At 39.5% G+C, this 23,287-nt stretch overlaps 1 protein-coding gene across 4 annotated transcripts in view; it reads right to left on the bottom strand.

Annotated features, from left to right (window-relative positions):
• Window positions 1-7,621: 7,621 nt before the first annotated feature.
• Window positions 7,622-23,287, bottom strand: part of EFHC2 (EF-hand domain containing 2) — a 179,716-nt gene continuing 164,050 nt past the window's right edge. For all 4 annotated transcript variants that reach the window (XM_046672652.1, XM_046672650.1, XM_046672651.1 and 1 more), the window contains one exon: window positions 7,622-10,265. In XM_046672652.1, coding sequence (XP_046528608.1) covers window positions 10,164-10,265 — 102 coding nt within the window. In that variant the 3' untranslated portion in view covers window positions 7,622-10,163. The remainder of the gene's footprint in view (window positions 10,266-23,287) is intronic.

The following is a 23,287-nucleotide window of genomic DNA, read 5'->3' as shown; positions in this document are numbered from 1 at the left end:
GATGTCAACTCAGTGACAATCTTCCTCAAGTAAAAAGAGGAAGATCGGCAATAGATGTTAGCTCAGGGTCAATCTTCCTCACAAAAAAAAAGGATAGGAACTGAATATTATGAACAACTTTAAGCCAATAAATTCAACAATCAAGATGAAATGAACGAATACCTTTAAAGACACAAACTATTAAAGCTCACTACCAAAGAAATACATAACCTGAATAGCCTGTATCTTGTAAAGAAATTGAGATTGTAGTTTAAGAAGACCTTCCCATAAAGCAAATTGTAGGCTTCACTGGTGAAATCTGTCAAAAATTTAAGCAAGGAATAATATCAATTCTATGCAGACTTCCATAAAATTAAACAGGAAGGAATATTTCCCAACTCATCTATGAGGACAGCATTATCATGAAACCAAAACCAAAACCAAAGATATGATAAGAAAACTACAGATCAATATCCTTCATAAACATAGGAGAAAAATTCAAACAAAATTTTAGCAACCTGAACCTAGCAATATATAAGAAGAATAACACATTATGACCTAGTAAGGTTTACTCCAGTAATGCAAAGTTGGTTTAACATTCAAAAATAAATGTCATTTCCAATTTTAAAAGGGGCAAAGGATTTGAGTAGACATTTCTCCAAAGAAGATATACGAATCTCCAAAAAATACATAAAAAGATGTTCAACGTCATTAGTCATTAGGGAAATACAAATCAAAACCACAATGAGGTACCAGTTCACACCCAGTAGGATGGCTATAATAAAAAAGAATAGAAAATAACAAGTGTTGGCAAAGGATGTAGAAAAATTGTAACCATTGTACATTGCTGGTGGGAACATAAAATCTTCAGCCACTGTGGAAAACTGTTTGGCAGTTCCCCACAAAGTTATACATAGACTTACCATATGACTCAGCAATTCCACTGCTAGGTATATACTCAGAAGAACTAAAAAGGGGAACTCAAACAAATACATGTACATGTATGTTCATAGCAGCACTATTCACAACAGCCAGAAGGTGGAAACAACCCAAGTGTCCATCAATGGATGAATGGATAAACACATTGTGGTATATCTATACAAAAGAATATTATTCAGCCATAAAAAGGAATGAAGTACCAATACATGCCACAACATGAATGAACCTCAAAAACATTATGCTAAGTGAAAGCAGTCAGATACAAAAGATCACATATTGTATGATTCCATTTATACAAGATATTTAAAATAGGTAAATTCATAGAGACAGAAAGCAGATTGATGGTTTCAGGGGCTGGAGTCAGAGGGTAATGGAGAGTGACTGCTTATGGATATGGTGTTTCCTTTTGGAGCAATGAAATGTTCTGAAACTAAATAGAGGTGGTGGTTTCACAATATTGTGAATGTAATAAATGTCACTGAATTTTACACTTTAAAATGGTTAATTTTATGTTACATGAATTTCATCTTAATAAAAAACATTTATTAAATTAATGTCATTTACTATATTAACAAAGTTAAAAAGAAAAATCATATGATCATCTCAAAAGATGCAGTGAAAGCATGTGACAAAATCTAATACCTATTCCTGGGGCTGCCCTGGTGGCGCAGCGGTTAAGTTCACAGATTCTGCTTTAGCGGCCTAGGGTTTGCCAGTTCAGATCCCGGGTGCGGACATGGCACCACTTGGCAAGCCATGCTGTGGCAGGCGTCCCACATATAAAGTAGAGGAAGATGGGCATGGACGTTAGCTCAGGGCCAGTCTTCCTTAGCAAAAAGGGGAGAATTGGCAGCAGATGTTAGCTCAGGGCTGATCTTCCTCAAAAAAAAAATCTAATACCTATTCCTGATAAAATCTCTCAGCAAAGTAGTAATAAAAGGGAGCTCCCTAAATCTGATAAAAGGTATCTACCAAAACACTAAAGCTAACATCATACTTAACAGTGAAAAACTGAATGCTTTCCCTCTAAGTTCAGTAACAAGAAAGGGACATCCACCCTCACCATTTCTATTAAACATTGTACTGGAGGTCCTAACCAGTGCAATAAGACAAGAAAAGGAAATAAAAGGCATCCAGATTTGAAACAAAGAAGTAAAACTTTATTTATTCATAGACTAGTATCATCTATGTGGAAAATTTGATTGTGATCATCTATGTGGACTGTCCATGTGAAAAAATCTGATGATATCTACAAAAAAGCTGTAAGCCTAATAAATGTGCTTACTGAGTTTGAAGGATACAAGATCAATGTACAAAAATCAGTTGTATTTCTATCTTCTAGTAACAAACAAACAAAAACGGCAATTATTTTTTAAAAATTTTAAATTACCATTTACATTAACATTAAAAAATATGAAATACTTGGGGAGAAATATTTCAAATATCTGCAATACCTGTACACTAAAAACTACAAAACATTGCTGAGATAAATTAAGGAAGCCTTAAATAAATGGAGTGATATACTGTGCTCATGGATCAGAAGACTCAGTATTATTAAGATGTGAATTCTCCTCAAATTTATCTGTAGATTCAGTGCAATCTCAATCAAAAACCTAGCAGGATTTTAGAATTGGTAAGCTTATTCTAAAATTCATATGGAAATGCAAAAGATCTAGAATAGCCAAAACTACTATGCAAAGAACAATACTGGAGAATTAATACTACTGGTTTCAATACTTATTATAAAGCTACAGTAAGCAAGACAGTGTGATATTGGTGTAAAGAAAGACATATAAATCAATGGAACACAATAGAAAGTCCAGAAATAGATCTACACATATACCAACAACTGACTTTCAGCAAAGGTACAAAGGCAATTCAGTGGAGGAACCATAGTCTTTTCAATAAATGGTACTGTAACAATTGGATATCCATATGCAAAAAAATTAACTTGGAGCCATAACTCATATCATCACAAAAATGGACTAGAAATGGATTATAGGCCTAAATTAAAAACCTAAAACTATAAAACTTCTAGAAGAAAACATAGGAGAAAAATTTTGTGACCTTGGTTTAGGCAAAGGTTTATTAGACATAATACCAACAGCACAATCCATAAAAGAATAAATTGATAAAATAGACAATCAGAATTTAAAACTTTTGTCCTCCAGAAGACCCTGTTAAGAGAATGAAAAGACCACTACAGTTTGAGAGAATGTATTTGGAAATCACATATCTGAGAAAGGACTTGTATCTAGAACATATAAAGAACTCTGAAAACTCAATAAGAAGAAAATAATGAGATACTACTACATTTCTATTAGAATGGCTAAAATTAAAAAGATTGACCATACCAAGTACTGGCGAAAATATGGAGGAACTGGGACTTCATACAATGCTGGAAAGTAAGTAAAATGGTACGGTCACTTTGGAAAACAGCTTGGCAGTTACTCAAAAAGTTAAACATACATCAACCGTAAGATCCAGCCATTCCACTCCTAGGCATTTACCTAAGAGAAATAAAAGCATATATCCATACAAAGACTTCTACATGAATGTCCACATCGGCTTTATTTATAACATGTAATAACTAGTAACAACCCAAATGTCTGTCAACATATGAATGGATTAAACCACAGCATATCCATACAATGGACTACTCTACAATAAAATGGAATGAAATATTGGTACATGCAAAACATGGATGAATCCCAAAATAATTATGCTGAGTGAAAGAAACCAGACCAAAAAAAAATGCATGCTGTATAATTCTACTTATATAAAATTCTTGAGAATGCTGACTTTTCTATAGTGACAGAAAGCAGCTCAGTGGTTGCCTGGGTATGGGGGATGGTGAAGGGTAGCAGAATGTGCCAGCCCCAAATTGCCTCTGGTGTAAGGATATTTTGAACTGATTATTTTGAGAAACAGCAGACACAGGTGAACACAGCAGACAGAGAGTAGAAGTTACCTTTTTGTAAGGGACATTCACATTCTATAAGGGAAATCTCCATTTGTAAGGGTGTCTCCCTCTCTGTACCGGGAAGAGAAGGATGACTAAATCACAAGACAATCTTATCAATGGAGAAGGAACAGACAAATCTGCATAACGAACCTTACTCTAGTTTATGTTGCTTTTCCTGGTCACCTTCCATAACTGTTCCCCTCCCCCCCCTCCACATACACCTTTCTTTCCTTTGTCTTTAGCTGAAGATGTTACTTAAGGTGGTGACTTAGGTCACCTTGGAGAGTTACTCATTTTTTCTGGGTATCTCCCATGTATATACGAGGTATACATACTTTAAAACTTCTGTTTGTTTTTCTCTTGTTAATCTGTCTTTTATTACAGGGGGTCTCAGCCAAGAACTCAGAAGGATAGAAGGAAAATGGTTTTTCCTCTCCTTCAACAGGGACGTGTGAAAGGGAGGGATTTCAAAGGACCATGAGGAAATTTGGGGGGAATATACTCATTATGTTGATTGGGGTGATGTTTCACAGATGTATATATATGTCAACTTATCAAATTGTACACTTTAATATGTGCAGTGCATTGTATATCAATAAAAAGCTGTTTTAAAAAATTATTACAGTTAGTTAATATGCCAGGGACTATGGTTCTCAGACAACATACTCCCTCTGGGCAATTTACCTAAGCTCACACTTACCCATCCATACTCTGATGACTCACAAATATGCATCTCCAGCCCAGGTCATTCTGCTGAGATTCAGATCTGTTAATCCAGTTGCCTTTTCAACATTGGAGGGGTTTAGAATGAGCCTCCTCCAAGTGTGCCACTTTGGCATGTGGATTACTTTGAACTGAAGAGCAATCAAGACCCAGCAGATTCAAGGAAAACTTTTAACTCTCCCTTAACTGCCAAGAGAATTTAGATAGCGGGCCTGGCTCAGAGAGTGAGCTATTACCAGAGATAATTTTATTTGAATGATCTATCTGTATGGCAGGACAAATGTTCAATTACCCAACATCTGTCCTTCTTACGTCCTGTGAATTGCCCTCCTCCCCTTTGGCACCCCCAGGCTCCTATCCCATTCCTTAGCTCAGGATGGCATTTAAGCTTCAATTGCTCAATTTGTCCTTGGGGCTCATTGTCTTTGTGGGGCCCTGTACATACACAATTAAACTTTTTTTTCTCCTGTTAATCTGTTTTATGTTAATTTGACTATTAGACCAGCCAAAGAATCTAGAAGGGTAGAGAAAAAGTTTCCTTCCCTACCATATCTCCACTTACCTGTTCCACAGGCACCCTAATTTAGCATGCTCAAAGCAGAATTCTTCATATTCCCCCTCAAACCTGATTTTTCTCTGGTGTATCCTAGCACAATGAACAATACCACATTTACTCATCTGTCAAAATGACTCAATCCTAATTTTGATTTCTTCTTCTTCCTCATCTCCAACATCCTAAATGTGCAACCTCACAACCTCATTGACATTACATTAATCCAAACCACCCATCACTTCTCTGGCAACAGCCTCCCAGTCAGTCCTCTCACTACCAAACTTACTCTTGTAGTTCACATGCACAAAGCAGCCAGAGATTTTTTAATCTGGAGAATGATCTTCTTATTCTCCAGATTAAAATCTTTCAGTAACTTCTCACGCCCTTGGGATGAAACTCAAACTCTTTAACATGAGTTACACACACAAGGTTGTCCCTATTCTTGTCCCGACTCCCCTCTACAATTGTCATCTCTTGCCACTTCCCTTCTTGCTCTCCGTGCTCCAGTCATAGTTAAAACTGGGGATATATGCAGCAGTTGGAAACGGCTTTTCAGCTCCTGTATTCAGTGAGCGGCCTCACAGCAATAATGAAGAGCAATGGTAGCGAGGGAGAAAAAAGCAGGCAAAAGTCATTTTCTCAAGTTCCTATTTCAGTCAGATGTTCTTGTATAGGCAAAGTAGGAAAAAGGAAACACAAAGATGACTTTGGTGGAACTATTTCTAAAGGAGAACACATTTCGTGTTTTTCACCAAGCTATCAGCCCCTCTGGATTTTAATATTATAGTGGGGTCATAACAAGCATTTCCTCTATTGTTGGCTTTACACAGATGCAAAGCCGTGCTCGGAAAGCTGGGAGATTGATGAATAGTTGGTTTGATGTATTTGAACCATTCACCACTTTGAGTTAAATGTGCATATTCTGTGAAAAATAGACAATGGGGAGGGGCGGTCCCTTTTTCCCTTTTCTAACTTGCATAGCATCAGGCCTCACTGCTTAAACTAACGAGTATTTAGAAGTAAAGGCTCCTACTGATTCCAGCCAGTCATTAATTCTCTACTTGCAGAGCCACTGTGGAGTTTTTCATTGGCCACATTTTTCAGCCATTACCAGTAGGCTTCTGAGCAGCAGTACTGACCCTTGGGTTCCTGTGCCACGCACCAGACATATAATGGGCTCGAAAGCCCCCTTGGAAGGAATTTTACTTGGGACCAGGAACAAATGCAAAGAAGATGCACGTTCTAGTCTCAGAACTCTTAGTTTGGGGGAATTTAATTAACCCTGAATGAAAACGTTTATTTAAACCGACATATAACCTGGTAGAAGAAGGTGAGTGGGGGTGAATGACAATTTCTCTTAAAGTAATTGCACAGTCAGTGCTACCATTTGTAATAATGATGTTTGCTCCATTATCACTCCAGGTTTATTTGCTAAATAGCTTCATTGATCTTGCCTCAGTGGGTTTTCCATTTTTACACATTACATTCTCCTGGGAATTGAAAAGCACTGTGTGTCTGAAGATGTCCAATCAACTTGAAAAGACTCAATTTTGAAAAGGTCTTAACCTCCCTTCAACTTGAAGCAATTCAAACTTTGCCCAAACAAATATTAGGGCAGAGACCCATCACCTGAGTATACGTTTAATATCATTTGGAAGGTGTTTGTCTGAAAGGTCATTTAGACCAATTCTGAAGGATATTCAAAATTCAGGAATCTGTATTCTTAACTAAAAAGAATATACATATAATTGGGAACATGAAAATTCATTATTCAATAATTTCTGCATTATTAAACTTAAATATTTTGTGGAAACGCCTACTATTTCATTAAGCTATTATTGAAAACTCCAACTGCTGAACTTATAGCAAAATCATAACATGTGGAAGAAGGGGATGGGGAAATGAGGAATAAGTGGAAAAGACTACGAAGCAGTCCTCACTCAAATTAAGGTAAATAAATCCAAGTTGGAAGGGCAAGAGTTTTGTTTTATTTATTTTTTTAATTTGGAGAGATTTCATTTTGCTCATCAATAATTCCCTGCTATTTGAAAGAAGGAAAGGCAATTTAAATATCCTAAACTCATGACTGAAGTGTCTATAAAGCCTGGATGCTCTACAACCCTGAACAATCAAACTTCCAATAGCATAGCACACAAAAAAAGACCAAGAATGGTACATTTTACATTAATTGGATCAGAGGCAATACATAGAATAAAATAAGCAAAATGTTTAACCCATCATAATACTTGAGAGTTACAGTACTCTTCATCTCCTCTCTATTGTCTAAAATTTTAACTATTTTAGTAAGCACTAAAGCCAACAGATAGATTGACCACTACTTTTCAAATAGGTCCAAATGGCTAGGTTTTCAAAAGGGGGGAAAAAGCAAATAAACACCATAAATTAGTCATCTGCTGACAACATCCATACTTTACAACGATGACTCAGGAAACCATGTAATGTAAACTTAGCAGCTTTTAATCAATTTATGAAAAGACAGGATTTGATTCGGGTTTTCAAATGACTTTATCAATCATTCCCACGATTCCAGGAATACCAAAAAACAATTCGTTCTCAGCACAAAAGGTTTGCCTATATTAACCTTCAGCTCACCCAGACATCCACAGGCGGCACTTGCTTTTCCATCAAAATGAGAAAATGTTAGCAGCTAAAAATATAACTATATGCAAAAGTTGTGAAACTTCTAAAACTTATTACTCTGGAATAATAGCAATAGTTGAGACTTCTCTTTTTCAGAGGGAAGAGAAGCAGCAGAAATTCCAGCTGTCTTCTCTACCTCCCTGAAAGATTTGAGTCACAGGGTTTGTTTCTGCTAAAAACCAGAGTTATCTACTGTTTGAAACCTAAGCAGAACGCATCAGCATTTCGGGACCACCTGGGACCAAGGGGGTTGGGCTGGGAGACTTCCAGATGGACTGTAAGACAATTCATTGATATTTACATAACGAGAATAAATGTTTTTCCTAAGATAGCATTTCCCTTCAGTGCCTTGAGACCACCAGCAAAAGAGGGAGGTACAAAAATTCTATTACATTAATAGTCTTTGTTTTTATGGCTTTGGCATTTATTAACTAGTAGGAGCTGTTTATTGGGTCATAAAATTTACTAATGGGGATATTATCTCTAAATTATAAATCTCCTTCAGTATATGGCTTAGTTATAAAAATAATTATTTAAAGTGTCTGTATGGCTGCAATGTATCATGTCTATCGGCATGATTCCTATAATGGCCATTTAATTGCTAATTATGGGCTTGAACTGCGAATAACCAGGGCAGTGACACACATCTATGCAATAGAACGAGCAGTTGTCATCCTACAAACTCTGAAGCACATCATTGGTTTGCTTCCTTTCCTTTTCTCCTCCCACTTCTCAAATGAACTCTATTGCAAGCCTGTATGAGGGCTGAATTATCTATATATTTAAAATCTTGAAGAAAAGACAACTGACTGAAGAGTTGAATAGGTAAGTGACAAATGTGTCAGCCTAAAAAGTTCCAGGAAAGTGTCATCCCTCTAAAAGCTTGCTCTCAGGGGAATGGAAAATCTTAAAGTGACAAAATGGCTTGGCACTGTCAGTTGTCTTTTAAAAAAAAACCTGGGACAAAAATCAAGAAGTCAAAAATAGATTTTATGGGTAAATGGCTCTAGTATATAAATTGAGTATTTCAGTTTATTGGGAAGTCCTATGGGGTCTACTCTAACAATGGCACATGTAAAATTATCCTAGCTTTATATATAGACATAGTTTATTGATTAACTTCAATTTTAAAAAGTGAAAAAGCCATTGTTGTCGAGCAAAGTGGTACATCTGAGTGCCAAGAAGCCGGCTCATTTCTAGGCAAGATGCCTCAGATGTGGAGTGAAAGAATAATGAGATAGAAAGGGCCCATGAGATGTCATCAGTTCTCCTCAGAGCAGTCCCCGAAAGGTAAATGTCAAAGTCCCTTCTCCATAGGCTTCCATTGTCCCTGAGAACACCAGGCAACCGGATTTACGATACACAGCATTCAACACTGAAGAATGGGGTAGATTGGGACAAACTTCTCACACTGAATTCCCAGGGGTCCATGGTTGAGTTTTAATCAAATATATACTACATGACAAAAGTTCTGCTGAGACTCATAATGTATAGGCCTAGAAGAAAAATAAAAATAGAACTAGAGAAATGCAGGAGGGAAACATGTTGTAGTCTTAGAATATTTAAAACTCTGGGGTGGGTGGTATGTGTGTGTGGAGAATGAACCAAAAAAGATCTCACAAAATCTTCAGCATTTGCATCCCTAAATATTTTAGACATAATACATTTTTGGTCATACTATAATTATATACATATGCACATATTCCTAAGTTAACAAGCTAACTTTAGGTATAAAAAGGGCATTAAAAATATAAACATTGCATATGTTTCAATTTCTCCCTCAAATTTGTGTGTGTGTTGTGGGTGGGGGGTCCTTTTCCTCTCATAGATTTGCTAATTTCAGAAAATATATACCTTCACTCTAGAGAGGCTTAAGGATTATTCTGATAAGGTGAGTTGCTACAAAGTTTAACCATATAAGTAACAAAGATGTGTCAAAAAATTTGAAAAAAACGTTTAATAGAATCACAACTTACGCTCTGATATAATTTAATTTTATATTGTCATGTATAGTTGTCAAAAGTCATTTTCTTTTTGTGTCATAAGGAATCAAATTATGTTGGACAGAAAATTAACATGAGATTCCCTGGTATTAATAAATCATACATATAATAAAAATGTTCGATGTTTCTTTAAATGGTATTTTTAATAGTGCTGGTATATCAGCAATATGATATGATGTTCTGAAAAACTAAAATGACAAAAGGAGATAAATTGTGGTCTGTGGATTTCAATTCAACATGAGCCTTGTTTCTTTTCTGTTTTTAATGAAATTATATCCACTGAAATAAACTTGGCAAAATTAGAGCAGGAATCAAAGGGAGCTGACCCAAGCTGGCATGGTTACTCCTCCTCTAAGCCAAATACCTCCTTTAAAAGTTTTACATAGTTAATGTATTTTACAGGAATAGGTGATGGCATCCCGAGCCACTCATCTTCACATCTCTAGGAAGAAAACAAAGATGGATATAATTAGAACCGCATTTCAAAGTGCAGTTTTGTAAATGCAGTATCAAATTGTTTCTTGTCGTTATATAAGCTCTTGGTAAATAGTTTATTTTCAAAGCAGACATTTCTACCATCCACTTTCGGATCATAAGGACTTTGTGGTAGATTGGATGCCTGTGCTCCATTCTTCATCAGTCTCTGTATTAGAATTACACACCCATGCTGTTTGCCATGTGACTTTGCAGAAGCTCCTATGGAGTCAGTTTTCCTGTCCCTTTGATATGGGCTCAGCCACATGACTGGTTTTAGCCTACGTAATGTTAGCAGATGCACCACGAACAGAGGCCCAAATGTGCTGGCATGATTTGGCATGGCCCAAGATGCTGCTGGTCCCAGAATGACAGAGGGAGAGCAAGGCCAGCTGGAGCCAAGCCCAGATGACCTACAGCCCCACAGATAAAATAAATATCTGTTGTTGTGAACCACTGAAATTTGGGGGTTGTTTGTACTGTACTATACTTTATTAAGAAGTCAATTTTTAAAATGCAAACTGCTACTTATACTGGCTGCTTGGTTACCATTTCTTCAATCTTAACAATGAAAAGAGCACTGGATCACTTATATTATGTTCTTGGGGATAAGCCACTTTATACATATGTATGTATAAATAAATACACACACATTTATTTTGTAAATATGATATATATGACACATATGTGTGTGTGTGTAGATATTTGCTAATTTCAGAAAATAAACACCTTCACTCTAGAGAGGTTTAAGAATTATCTTGATGAGGAGGGTTGCAACAAAACTTAATTGTATAAGTGATAAACACAGGTCAGAGATTTCAAAAGATCTTGTATATATAAATCTATACGCACACACATATGCACACACACTTATTTATGCTGCAATGGTCAGTTAATATTAATATCAACAGGGAGGAAAAAGTCCATAACTGTGGCTGCTTATAATGCCATCGTCAAGGTTCATTGTTTTGTATAAGAGGTGCTATATCTTTCCTAGTGTTACATTAGTATCCATAGTCACAAGGTGTCACAGAAACACAGGTAAGGGCTCAATAATTCTATGTGATGGGATTGTGGAAGCAACCTGAGTAAGCCATGTTTCAGCTGAGCCTTACAGGATGAGGAACAGTTAGTTCGGCAGGGGATTAAAGTGATGAAGGGTATTCCAGGCAAAGCAAACAGCATAAGCAAAGGCCTGCAGATCTGAAAAGCTATTTTCAAGAAAGGGTGAGCAGCCTAGTGTAGTCTGGGGCACACAGTACGAAGCAGCAAGAGAGGCAGTTGGAAGGAGAAGATGGGGCCAAACTTGGGGCCTTCTGTGCTAGTTTATACCCTATGCTGTGGTTAGGGAAAGTCATTAGTGGGTATCAGCCAGAGAAATCTGATTAGAAATTAATAAGATAACTCAGTGGATGTTTGAAGAATGAAATGAAGGGGGGAAATCCCTTTGGAGGTTACTGCAATAATCCTGGAGAGAGATGACTGTGCCATAACCAGGACAGCTGAAGCTGGGGGGGACAAGAGCTACAGCTGAAAGATTTTGCTGCAGTAGAATATACAATACCTGGAAGGTGACTGATCTGAAGTGGTGATAAAAGAAAGGGGTAGTGTTATGGGTTGAATTGTGTCCCCTCAAAACAGATATGTTAAAGTCCTAATCCCTGGGACCTCAGAGTATGGCCTTATTTGGAAATAGGGTCGTTACAGATAAGATGAGGTCACACTGGAGTTTGGTGGACCCCTAATCCAATATGACTGGTGTCCTTATAAACTAATACAGGTAAGGATGGTTCTAAGACTTCTAAATTCAGTAATAGTTAACGACATCTTATAATTTCCTAGGGCTGCCATAATAAATTACCACAAATTGAGAGGCTGAAAGCAACAGAAGTTTATTCTGTCACTGCCCCGGCCAGAAGTCCAAAAGCCAGGTGTTGGCAGGATTGGTTCTTTCTGGAGGCTCTGAGGGAGAATCTGTTCCATGCCCCTCTCCCCGCTTCTGGTGGTTGATGGCAATCCTTGGAGTTCCTTGGCTCGTAGACACATCACTCTAATCTCTGCCTCTGTCTTGTTCTCTGTGTGTATCTCTCTGTCTTCACATGGCCTTCTTGTAACCACACCAGTTACTGGATTTAAGGCCCACCCTAACCCAGTGTGACCTCATTTTAACTTTTAGCAGATGTTTCAATTACATCTGCAAAGACCCTACTTCTAAATAAATTCACATTCTCAGGCTCCTGGTAGACGTGAATTTTAGTGGGGACAATATTCGACCCAGAGCAATGTTACGAGCAAAAGAAGGAAAGAAGGAAAAAGAGGAGTTTTAAACATTTTTTTTTAGTAGGGAAATAAGGATCAGAGAGAGAAACTAAGTTCAGTTTTGGACATTTTTATTTGAGGTGCCCATGGGACATCAAAATAAAATTCTGGTAAACACTTGGAAATAGGGTTCTGTATAGCACAGAGTTAAGAGTCCAGAACTGTGGAAAGATGTGGAAGTCACTGGAATATGGGTGATATGTAAAACTATGGTAACTGATAACCTTGATGCACAATCAGAATCAGAAGAGCACCAAGTACTAGCATCGCTAACTAAGCTGTAAAGCCTTAACTTAAGAGATGATTCATGGTAATTATAAACTGGCTGTAGACTTTAACAGGTTTACAGGAATCTTATAATTACCCAGTCATAATAGTAATAATAACCATAATAATAAATTTATTGAATATTTACTATATGAAAGGTACTCTTTTAAGTGTTTTCCATGTATTAAGTTATTTAACCATTGTAGAAAGCCCTAAGAGGTAGGTATTATTATGATATTTACTTACAGAAAAGGAAACTGAGGCATAGAAGGGTTAAGTAGCTTGTCTAAAGTCCAACTGTCAAGAAGTGGAGGAGCCTGGACCATAACCCCAGCAGTGGGGCTCCAAAGCTCTGCTCATCTGCTGGGCTACCCTCCAAAACCCAGCAGAGGAGTGGACCTATTCAGAAGCAGCTGGCTCTCATCCTACATGGCTACATTTGGTCCTATCATTTTTTAACAAGAAAAGTTAAGTAGAAAACAATGTGGTTCTTGAGGTGACAGTACTCTTCTCTCCCAAGAATGCCTCCTGTTGGTAGGTGATCCCAAACCACCAACTGGCTATGTGAAGAAGGAAATGACCATCCAGAGATGATGGCTAAATCAACTCCTAGGGTGTGTTTTGTGTAATTCATACCACATGGAACTTAGTGAAATGTCCTTCCTACACCAAAAAGCAGTAAATCATTGTGTGAGGGGGGTGTGTGTATGTGTGTCTTTGCGCGTATAAAATTACATATTTTAATCAATGAAGGCTGAGATCAATAATCATTCTGTTCAACATGTCCTCAGAAATTTCATTACAAAACTTAAAGCAATTTTTGCTCTTAAGTGGTATTTTCAAATTTGATTGTGTTATAGAGGAATATAGTACAAATATTTGCATTCAAAATCACTATTCCCTATTTTTTTTAATTTAAGCTTTCAATACAAAAAGAATAAAATACATTACGCAACTCACATCATTACAATGAAATAATTCGGGGAATGGATTCTCTTATGAAATGGGAGGGTACTAGAAGTTCCTTTCTCATATCTTACTAGGCAGCCACAATTTGGAGGGTTTTTTAAGCAAGAAATTATTATTTAAATCCTAACAATAAAAGAGGAGGAAATTTTTTAAAAAGAAATAATAGGCCCCAAAATGGAGTCATTTGCCCCATGACGGCAAACCAAGACAACTGCAAATTCAACTTTTCCCAGGAATGTGACCTTTAAACAGTCAATCTGAAATTTCCTGATTAGCACTAGTGAGGTAATCTGCGTGATAAGACCCCTGCCCTTCCCTTCTCCCAAAAGAAGATGACCTGGCCTGAAACAATCCTCTTTTCTTTTGCTTTAATAACTTTGTTGTTCTGTCCAGTTTCTGCCTATAAATACCTTCTATTTTGTACAACTCCTCAGAGTATCTCTCTACTTGCTAGATAGAATGCTGCCAGATGCATGAATCACTTAATGAAGCCAATTAGATCTCCACATTTACTTGGTTGAATTTTTGTTCCTTAACAAAATAGAAGAACTTACACTGGAATAATGACAATTCAAGAATTTAGAGATGAGAATTAAATTTATTAGCAACAAGCCAGACTTGGACAAAATGAAACTCAAGTAAATACGTTGAGATTTGAAATTAAGGATAATTAAGATGAAAAGATAACAATAGTCCATTTCTTAAAATCTTGATCACTTTAAATCCCATGGCTCACACAATGCTTTCCTGCCCGCTCCAGCCCCGCTAGGCTCTGTTGACCTTAAACAAATAGACGGCCAGTTATTTCTCGAGCAAGAATGGGTTTATTCAGGATCATCAAAGGATTGCAATTCAGGGTCTACAACCCTGGTGAGCCACGGGCAAGTCCAGAGCAACAAGGCAAGGAGAAACTCTTATAGAGGGCAACTGTAAACAAAGAATCCACTGCAGGAGACTGGGAGTTCCAAGTGTAGCGGCTTTTCATTGGCTGAGTTGTGACAGTCTCTCATTGGCCAAGCTTCTTGTCAAGAAGAGGAGGTCTTTCTTTTTCCTGTAGAGCTCTGCTATTGATGTAGACATGAGAGCTCCCCCTTCTGGCCTCCTCACTCCATTTTAAATGAGATTTCTATTTATTCATTTTAACAACTCTCTAGAATCAATACCCCTTCCCTCGATTTTATTTCCCTTTGTCATTATTCTCTAGGTTCCAGGTAGGAGTGGTTTTTTCCTGCCCAAGTACCTGATAAATGCCACAGGGATATCTGCAGTGACTGAGGAACCTAAGATTCATATATTACCAATACGATATTGTGATTTATAACAGAAAATACATATTTGGTCTTCATCCCCATTTCTGGCACAGAGCTCCTAAAACCCTTGCAATTTCATAAGTGATGAGAGCCATAAGGGTGTCTTTTGTTCTGTTAATGAGACATTTTTGGAAAGCACCTAAATATGGGGGTTGGTTGCCAGTGGAGCCAACCACATCATTAAAGGGTTGGAACAGTCAGTCCTCCCACCCCAAGGGAGGAGAGAGGGGCTGAAGATTGAGTATAATCGCCAACGGCCAACGATTGAATCAGTCATGCCTATGTAATGAAGCCTCCATAAAAATCCAAAAGGACTGGCTTCAAAGAGCTTCCAGGCTAGTGAACACCTGGAGATTTTGGGAGAGAGGTGCACCTGGAGAGGGCATGGTAGCTCCGCGCCCTTTCCCCACCTTGCCCTATGCATCTCTTCCATCTGGCTATTCCTAATTTATATCCGTTTATAATAAACCACCAATCTAGTAAGTTAAATGTTTCTGAGTTCTGTGAGCCGCTCTAGCAAATTAATCAAACTCAAGGAAGGGGTTGTGGGAACCTCCAATCTACAGCTGGTTGGTCAGAAGCACAGATGACAATTGGACATGTGAAGGCCATCTGAAGGAGGGGGGCAATCTTGTGGGATTGAGCCCTTAACCTGTGTATCTGAGGCTATCTCTGGGTAGACATTGTAAGAATTGAACTGAATTGTAGGACACTCAGCTGGTGTCAGAGAATTGCTTGGTGTGGGGAAAATACCACCACATTGGGATCAGTACCAGAATCATAGCCAACCCTCAATTTTAGGGAGAGTTTCACAGGTACTAGTTTAAATGGACTAACCAGGATCAAATTGAGATCCAAAGGAGGGTAGAAAGCAGGAGATAAGTTATTAGAAACTCAGAGGGGGGCATCAATAAAGTAGAGGGAAAAGGTATCTTCTTCATAATTGTGCCCATAATTGGTCCAACTAAAGGAATCACATAGCCGAACTCGTTGTAAAATAAAGAAGTTGTGAAAATTAATAAACAGAAACCTCATTTAAAATGGAGTTGGGGGGCCAGCTCCGTGGTGTAGTGGTTAAGTTTGGCATGCTCCACTTTGGCGGACCAGGTTCGTAGGTTCAGATCTCAGACAGGAACCTACACCACTTGTCAGTCATGCAGTGGCAGCAACCCACATATAAAGTGGAGGAAGACTGGCACAGATGTTAGCTCAGGGTTAATCTTCCTCAGCAAAAAAAAAAAAAAAAAAAAGGAGTTGAGAGGCCAGAAGGGGGAACCCTCATGCCCTACATCAATACCAGAGCCCAACAGGAAGAAGAAAGATTTCCTCTTTTTGACAAGAAGCTCAGCCAATGAGAGACTGTCATAACTCAGCCAATGAAAAACCACTATATTTTGAACTCCCAGTCTCCTCCAACGGACTCTTTGTTTACAATAGCCCTCCCAACAGTTCCTCTTCCCCTTTATAAAAGAGTTCTCCCTCCCTTGTTGCTTTGGACTTGCATGTGGCTCACCACGGTTGTAGACCCTGAATTGCAATTCTTTGTTGATCCTGAATAAACCCACTGTTGCTGGATAAATAACTGGCTGTCTATTTGTTTTAGGTCAACAAGGTCTTCAGTGACATGAGAAATCCCCATACTACCAGTGCCTAATTGTTCTAATAAATCCACAAATGTTACAGAATATCTAATGACAATCTGGGCAGCGAGTCAAAATATTCTTTGTCTTCACTGACCTTTTATCCATCCTACACTATAAAATTCAAAGAAAATTCCAGATCATATTGTTTTCCCAGCAGTGCACTTAAGTTTTAAGTGGAAATAACTGCATGGTAATTTTAAAACAGAAGAGCTCATCCACAACAGTCAATCCCTCCCCTTCTAGATGAGGACAAGTCTGGTTGTATTTCTGTAAAACAGCCCCCTGACAGCACACATTTGGAGACTTAAATACCTGCGTGTAGCAGGCTCTGCCAGTGCCCCTCCCAATCCCCTTACCCTTTCCACTTTGGCACACACCAGCCTGACTTCCAACCATCAGCACCTGTATTCCTTTGCCTGAGAGCTTTTCTTTGGCCTCTTGAGGCCCGCTTTGGCTGCCCCTGTGAGATGCCACAAGTGCCTGGGAATTAATTCTTTTCCCCCACTTCAGGAGCAGCCCTCAAACAATGACAGGAATTGATGGATGAATATCGCAGCTCCCTTGCACTTTGGGTAAGATAACTCTGAAGTATATACTGGCCACTGGGTCCCTTGTTTCCCACAGGCATTGAGCTCTACTCAACCACATTTGTTACTGGTTTGATAATATGCCCCCTGTATTAGTTCCTCCTCTTCCATTTCTCACTTCCTCACTCCCTTACTAGTGTTCCTTTCACTTCCCCCAAAAAACTATTTACACTCAAATCCTTGTCTTCAAGTCAGCTTCCAGAGGAAGTCAAACAAAGACACTATGCAATTTTACATTTATCAAAATCAATAAAATGTCTATGAAAGTCATAGCACAGCTTGGAACAAAGCAACTTTCTGTCAAACTGTGGATAGATCCAGAGTCTCCAATGTGACTTCAAGATAACTCAAGAAACAGTGCTCAAATCTCAAAACAAAATTCAATTTAATCTGTTGCATAAACAACATGTGCCACACAGCATTTTCTGGAAGAAGGAAGAACTATGAAATGCAGAGTCAAATTCAACAACGATGCAAGATCATGACTCCATAATCGCTGGGAATCATTGTTTGCAAGATGGCCCCATGACATCTTCCAAGCTAGCTGTCACTAGAGCTACTTAATATGTCAAACAAATTGCCAATAAATTACGTGTTCATCAATGGTGAAAAAAACATAGCTGCTGATCTGTAAAATCATACACCCTTGAAATGGGAACCAAAGATGGCACTGGATAGAAACCCAGTAAACAGCAGCTGCCCAGTGGGAATAGCAAAGCTGTGTATGAGTTCATGGGCCCTGGATTTATTTGCTTTGACATTTTTAAAAGGAAATTTAATTGGATTATGTCTCCTTCTAGTTTAAAATTTTCTACTGTAGTACAGGCTACCAGATGCATGAGAAGAAAAGATTGGGAGCCAATTAAATTCCATGCTTCACTGAAACAAGGCTATTTTTATTCCTCCCAAATGTAAGGCTGATAGAGTCACGTTAGTGATTTCACCCTGTTACTCCTTTCTACTCACTCAAAAAAGGACGTTTCCACGGAAAGTATCTATGAAACTGTAGAAAAGTCCAGTAGTATGTGTGGAATTGAAACTGCAGTTTTCTTGGATTTTCTTCCTTCTAATAGGTTGACATGACCTTAGTAATAATCAAATTAAGTTGACAAAATCATAAAAACAATTACATTTCAGTAAATCAAATTGAAATTAATTTTGGGAAGAAATTTTGCAAATACTTGTTGAGATATCAAGAGCATTCTGATGACATGAGGAAAAGCTCATATATAAAACCAGGAGATTTGATGATATTCCTACCCATTTCTGTCTTTACTGTAATGTCAGTATTTCACAACTGCTTCCCTTTGCCCTAGACAAAGCTTCAATAGAGTTGTCACCTGTGTCAGTGTAGCTAAAATAGATGTAGCTCCTAAATAAGAAAACTTTCCTTGAAACTGTATTACAGGGAAAATAACGTTTTCAAGAAGACATGAATTTTTTTGAGCTTTAGTAATAGGAGTATCCATACAATTCAAGTAGACACCATCCAATGCTTTAAATCAAAGTGGATTCTAGCACTATCATCCCCTACTAGGTCATGGCTTTGTGTTAGGTAATTGGTATATGTTTACCAGTTATTTTTTAAATCTAATGAGAATGATTAATAATCTTTTATGTCAATTGTTAAATTTAACCTAAAATATTAGAAATAACTGTGCTTATTTAAAGAGTTGACACTAGCCCCTAACTATATAATCCTTACTCGCAGGAATGCCTTTGAGTCTCAGCTTCTCATCTATAAATTGGGGATGATACTTATTCTCACAAGGTTGTTGGGACAATAAAATGTCACAGTGTATTCCATCCTCCTAATACCAAGAGGAGCTCCTCAACAAGTGGGGTATCCAAAGATGTATTCCAAGGTGCACCCGACTGCCCCCTACTCCCCATTGCCAAGGCTATATATCATCCTGTTGTGACAAGAGAGAGCTTTAGAGCCAATTGCTAATGCTTCTGCATTTCCAGCGCTCATAAAATGAAGCCTCATCCAATTTTTCTCAGAAACGTCAAAAGATAAGACGCTAGTCACACAGTGCAAGTTATAAAGTTTATATGAGAACCAATTTAGTGTTATTTTTTAAAATGTGGCTTTTGAGATTAACCAGACAGGCTCTAAACAGCGGGACCTATTTTGCCGGTTTTACAGCTACCATCTGTGAACAAGCACAATAGAATAGAAATGGGGTCTCCAGGCCGTGACAGCACCAGGGCAACATGCTGAGACCACAGATAGTCACATAATGGAGTGAGAGTTAAATTACAGCCCCAATGGCTCACCATGGGCTGCTGTGGGGGCCAGGCAGAGGCCCTGCCAAGGGAGCTCCTGAGAATGCAGGCTACAGGTCACAGCTAACAGTCACAGTGGGTGACAGTCAGCTTGCACCCATCCACATAGGAAAACCTCGCATCAAAGGGAAGCATGACTAATCAAAGTTAGACCAGCTACAACCACAGTCCTCTTTGTAAATTTTGCTTGCTTGTTGTTGAATTCCAGTCCTATTAGCTGAGGCCCCCTAACCATCACACGTAGGGAAGCCCCATCTGAGTCCAGGGGACCAGTCCTGACATCCAGCAGACCAAGCCCCAGGAGCTGTTAGTCGAGACCTGGCCTTATACCCTGGCTGTGGGGCTTGTTCACCTGAGTCCGAGTCCTTATTCAGGTAACAGATTGTGCTGGGTCATTCTCTCTCCATTTGCCCCTCAAGATGCATTTTCTGCCCTTTTCACTGAGCTCTCTGACCTAGGAGGCAGACCTCTGTGGATTGCATCCCCCTACCCCCAGCTTCGGTGTTCTCTGGCTTCTGGGTGGGTCCAGCCAATAGGAAGCAGCAAGAAATCATGGTATTGATTCCACTTCCCCTCCCCCTGTTCCCTCCCTGCCTGGCCAAGGTTTGGCAGTAGCTATACTCCTCTACTTGCTGCCACTGCTCCAGCTCCTCCAGTGGGCTCCAATAATACCAGTCCGTCCCTGATTCTCCAGACCTAGGGACAGTAAAGGCTTCCCACACTTGCTAGTTCCTGAGTGCTCCACTGCCCTGATTGGTTCCCTTAACCCTACCCACTCCTCAGTCAATAGTCCCTTCATTAAATCCATATCCATGATTCCTTGGAGTGTGTCATGTGTTTCCTGCTGGAGCCTCAACTGAAACAGACACTTAGTCTGCTCTGCCCTGGGCGGTGCTGAAGGCTTGGTTCAAGCCTGCTGACTGGCTCCCTCTGATTACTAAATGGTGCTAACTTCAGGATTCCCCAACACTGTGCTCCCTATTTTGGAGAGACACCCTGCTGGAAGTCCTCGATGCCCTGCCCCTCCAATCCCATGTCTTGTGTACCAGACCACCTTCCTAATCAGGCTCAGATTGGCTGAAGCCCGTGGTTCTGTTCCTCTTTTTTGGCACCTCCCTGCTCATCCCACACACTGTAGTTAATCAGGCTAGACTGGGAAGGTATTCCAAATTCCTACCCTTACTATCCATTCCATCCATTAACACTGATGCAAACAGAATTGGTGTTGAATCTAGTACTGAGGCCTGCTCAGCTTTCATCAGCCAAGAAGTCCCTTTTCATTTCTCGGTGAGATCCTCAGTTGTGGGGAAAAGATCCTGTTGAGGGCAACATTCAGTCCAGGAGGAAAGACATCCAGGTTCCGAGTGGGGCAGGTGCTGGTAACTTCTAGAGAGTGTTCATGGCATTTCTGGAACTTCAGCCAGAGCCAGCCTGTCCAGTTCATGCACTGGAGGAAGCATGCAGATGCCCAACCCCTCACCTCCACACTGGAGCTCAGCCTGCCATTCCTTGTTCTCACCAGAACTTGAACCTCGTCACATCACACTCAGCACTGAGTCACTTTCAAAATCTGGTGGATCTTGTCCTAAAGTCCCACGTGTGACTTTTTGGCTATGGCAGCCTCCCCAAATGTTGGTAATTCCCAAAGCTCTATGTGAGGTTTTATGCGCCCAACTGGGCCCCATGGACCTACACATCTGGTCCAACTCCTCCATGGCCTCTTCTGGCATAAGCACTCTCTTGTCAGTCCCTTGCCACGGGTGGAAGATCAGACAATGACCGAGGAGCAGGGGTGGGAAGGAGGCTGTGCCACGCTGCCAGGACCCCAGGTGATACCAAGAACAATCAACAAGGGCTTCAAGAGTGGTTGGTTGCCAAGCTGTGATGTATCATCCAGAATCTCCTTGAGGAAGGACTTGGTGGCCCCGCTGCTAGGAGCCTCCCTCAGAGACTGCCTCAGCTACAAAGTTATCTTGGTACCAAGAGCCACATTGCCTAAGGTCACATGCCTTCCTAAACCATCCCACAGGGATAAAGGTCAGGCCATTTTGACCCAACTCAGGACAACTCTGAAAGGCTATTCTAGCTTCAGAGCTCCCTGTGAACTGGCCAAGGCTGTCTTTGGGCCTGCATCACAGCTCAACTTTTCTCTGCCCACTCCTGCTTTCTTCCCCTTTGTACACAGGTGTTGATCTCAAAGACACTCCTGAATAAACATCCTGCACATTAGACTCCATCTGCTGCCTGAAGAACCCAAGCTGTGACAGGATCTGACCCAGAGTATCTCAGAGCATTATTAAATATTAACACTGAAGCACGATCACATGGTTCAGGAGATGTTATGCTTTTCACTACTAATTTTACCATATGAACTATGCAATATTACTCAAGCTATTCATACTAAATATTTTCACATAAGATTATAGACTCACTGGTGACATTCCCAAGCTACCTTATATCCTCTTTATGAAAAAATAACAAGCTTAGGAGCACCAGAGTGCTGCAGACTCTGGAATCTAGTTCTCATTATTGGTTAAATTGATCAGGTACCATTTTATATCTATGTTCTTTTTTCTTTAACTGGCTGAAAAGGAATGGCACCTTCCAAATATCTCCCACAGACTGAGCCACTTCCACGCTTGGTCAGCAGAATTAATAAGAGACTCTAAGAGTAAAGTTCTCACCATAAATGAGTAACAATTGGAAGAGCCTACTGCTGAAGGACAGGCCCTTTCTGATGCTACCTTCCTCTTCTGTAACTTCTAACTCTTACCTTCAAGGACAGAATCACTGATCTTACCCTTGGAAGTTGACAGCTCAGGGCCCAGCCCCTGACTTGAGGAAGTAAGACATCTCGACTTTACAAACAATAATAATAGCTAACATTTAAGCCCTTACTGTGGGACAGGTATTGTGATAAGTGCCTCAAGGGTATTGACTCAATCCTCACAACCATCCTGATGGAAGTACTATTCTTACTTTCTTTTTTTTTTTTTTCGGTGAGGAAGACTGTCCCTGAGCTAAAATCTGTGCCAATTCTCCTCCATTTTATATGTGGGATGCCGCCACAGCATGGCTTGATGAGGAGTGTGTAGGCCAGCACGCAGGATCCAAACCTGTGAAGTCCAGGCTGCTAAAGCAGAGTGTGCAAGCCTAACCACTATGCCACCAGGTCGGCCCCTCTTATCTCCATTTTTGAGATGTGGAAACCTGAAAAATTGAGTAACCTGCATAAAGTCACCCAGTCAGTCAATCAGAGAGCTAAGGATTTGAACTCAGGTTCATGTGATTCCAGACCTTCTGCTCTACACTGCCTCTCTAAAGCACCAGAGGTCCACAACTCAGTAATTGTTCCAGTTGATAGAGTAGGCAAGAGATGAAATGGGAGAGGGGTGGCTAAAGAAAGAGTGGATCTTACAAGATACAGCACCCATTTATGATAAAAGCTCTAAATAAAATGGGTATAGAAAGAAAGTACCTCAACATAATAAAGGCCATATATGACAAACCCACAGCAAATATCATTCTCAATGGAGAAAAACTGAAAGCTATTCCTCTAAGAACAGGAACCAGACAAGGATGCCCACTTTCTCCACTCTTATTTAA

This window comes from Equus quagga, chromosome 10, assembly GCF_021613505.1.
Source record: "Equus quagga isolate Etosha38 chromosome 10, UCLA_HA_Equagga_1.0, whole genome shotgun sequence".
NCBI classification, from domain to species: Eukaryota; Metazoa; Chordata; class Mammalia; order Perissodactyla; family Equidae; genus Equus; species Equus quagga.
The sequence above is the reverse complement of the archived record's forward strand: the minus strand, read 5'-3'. Positions and strand labels throughout refer to the sequence as shown.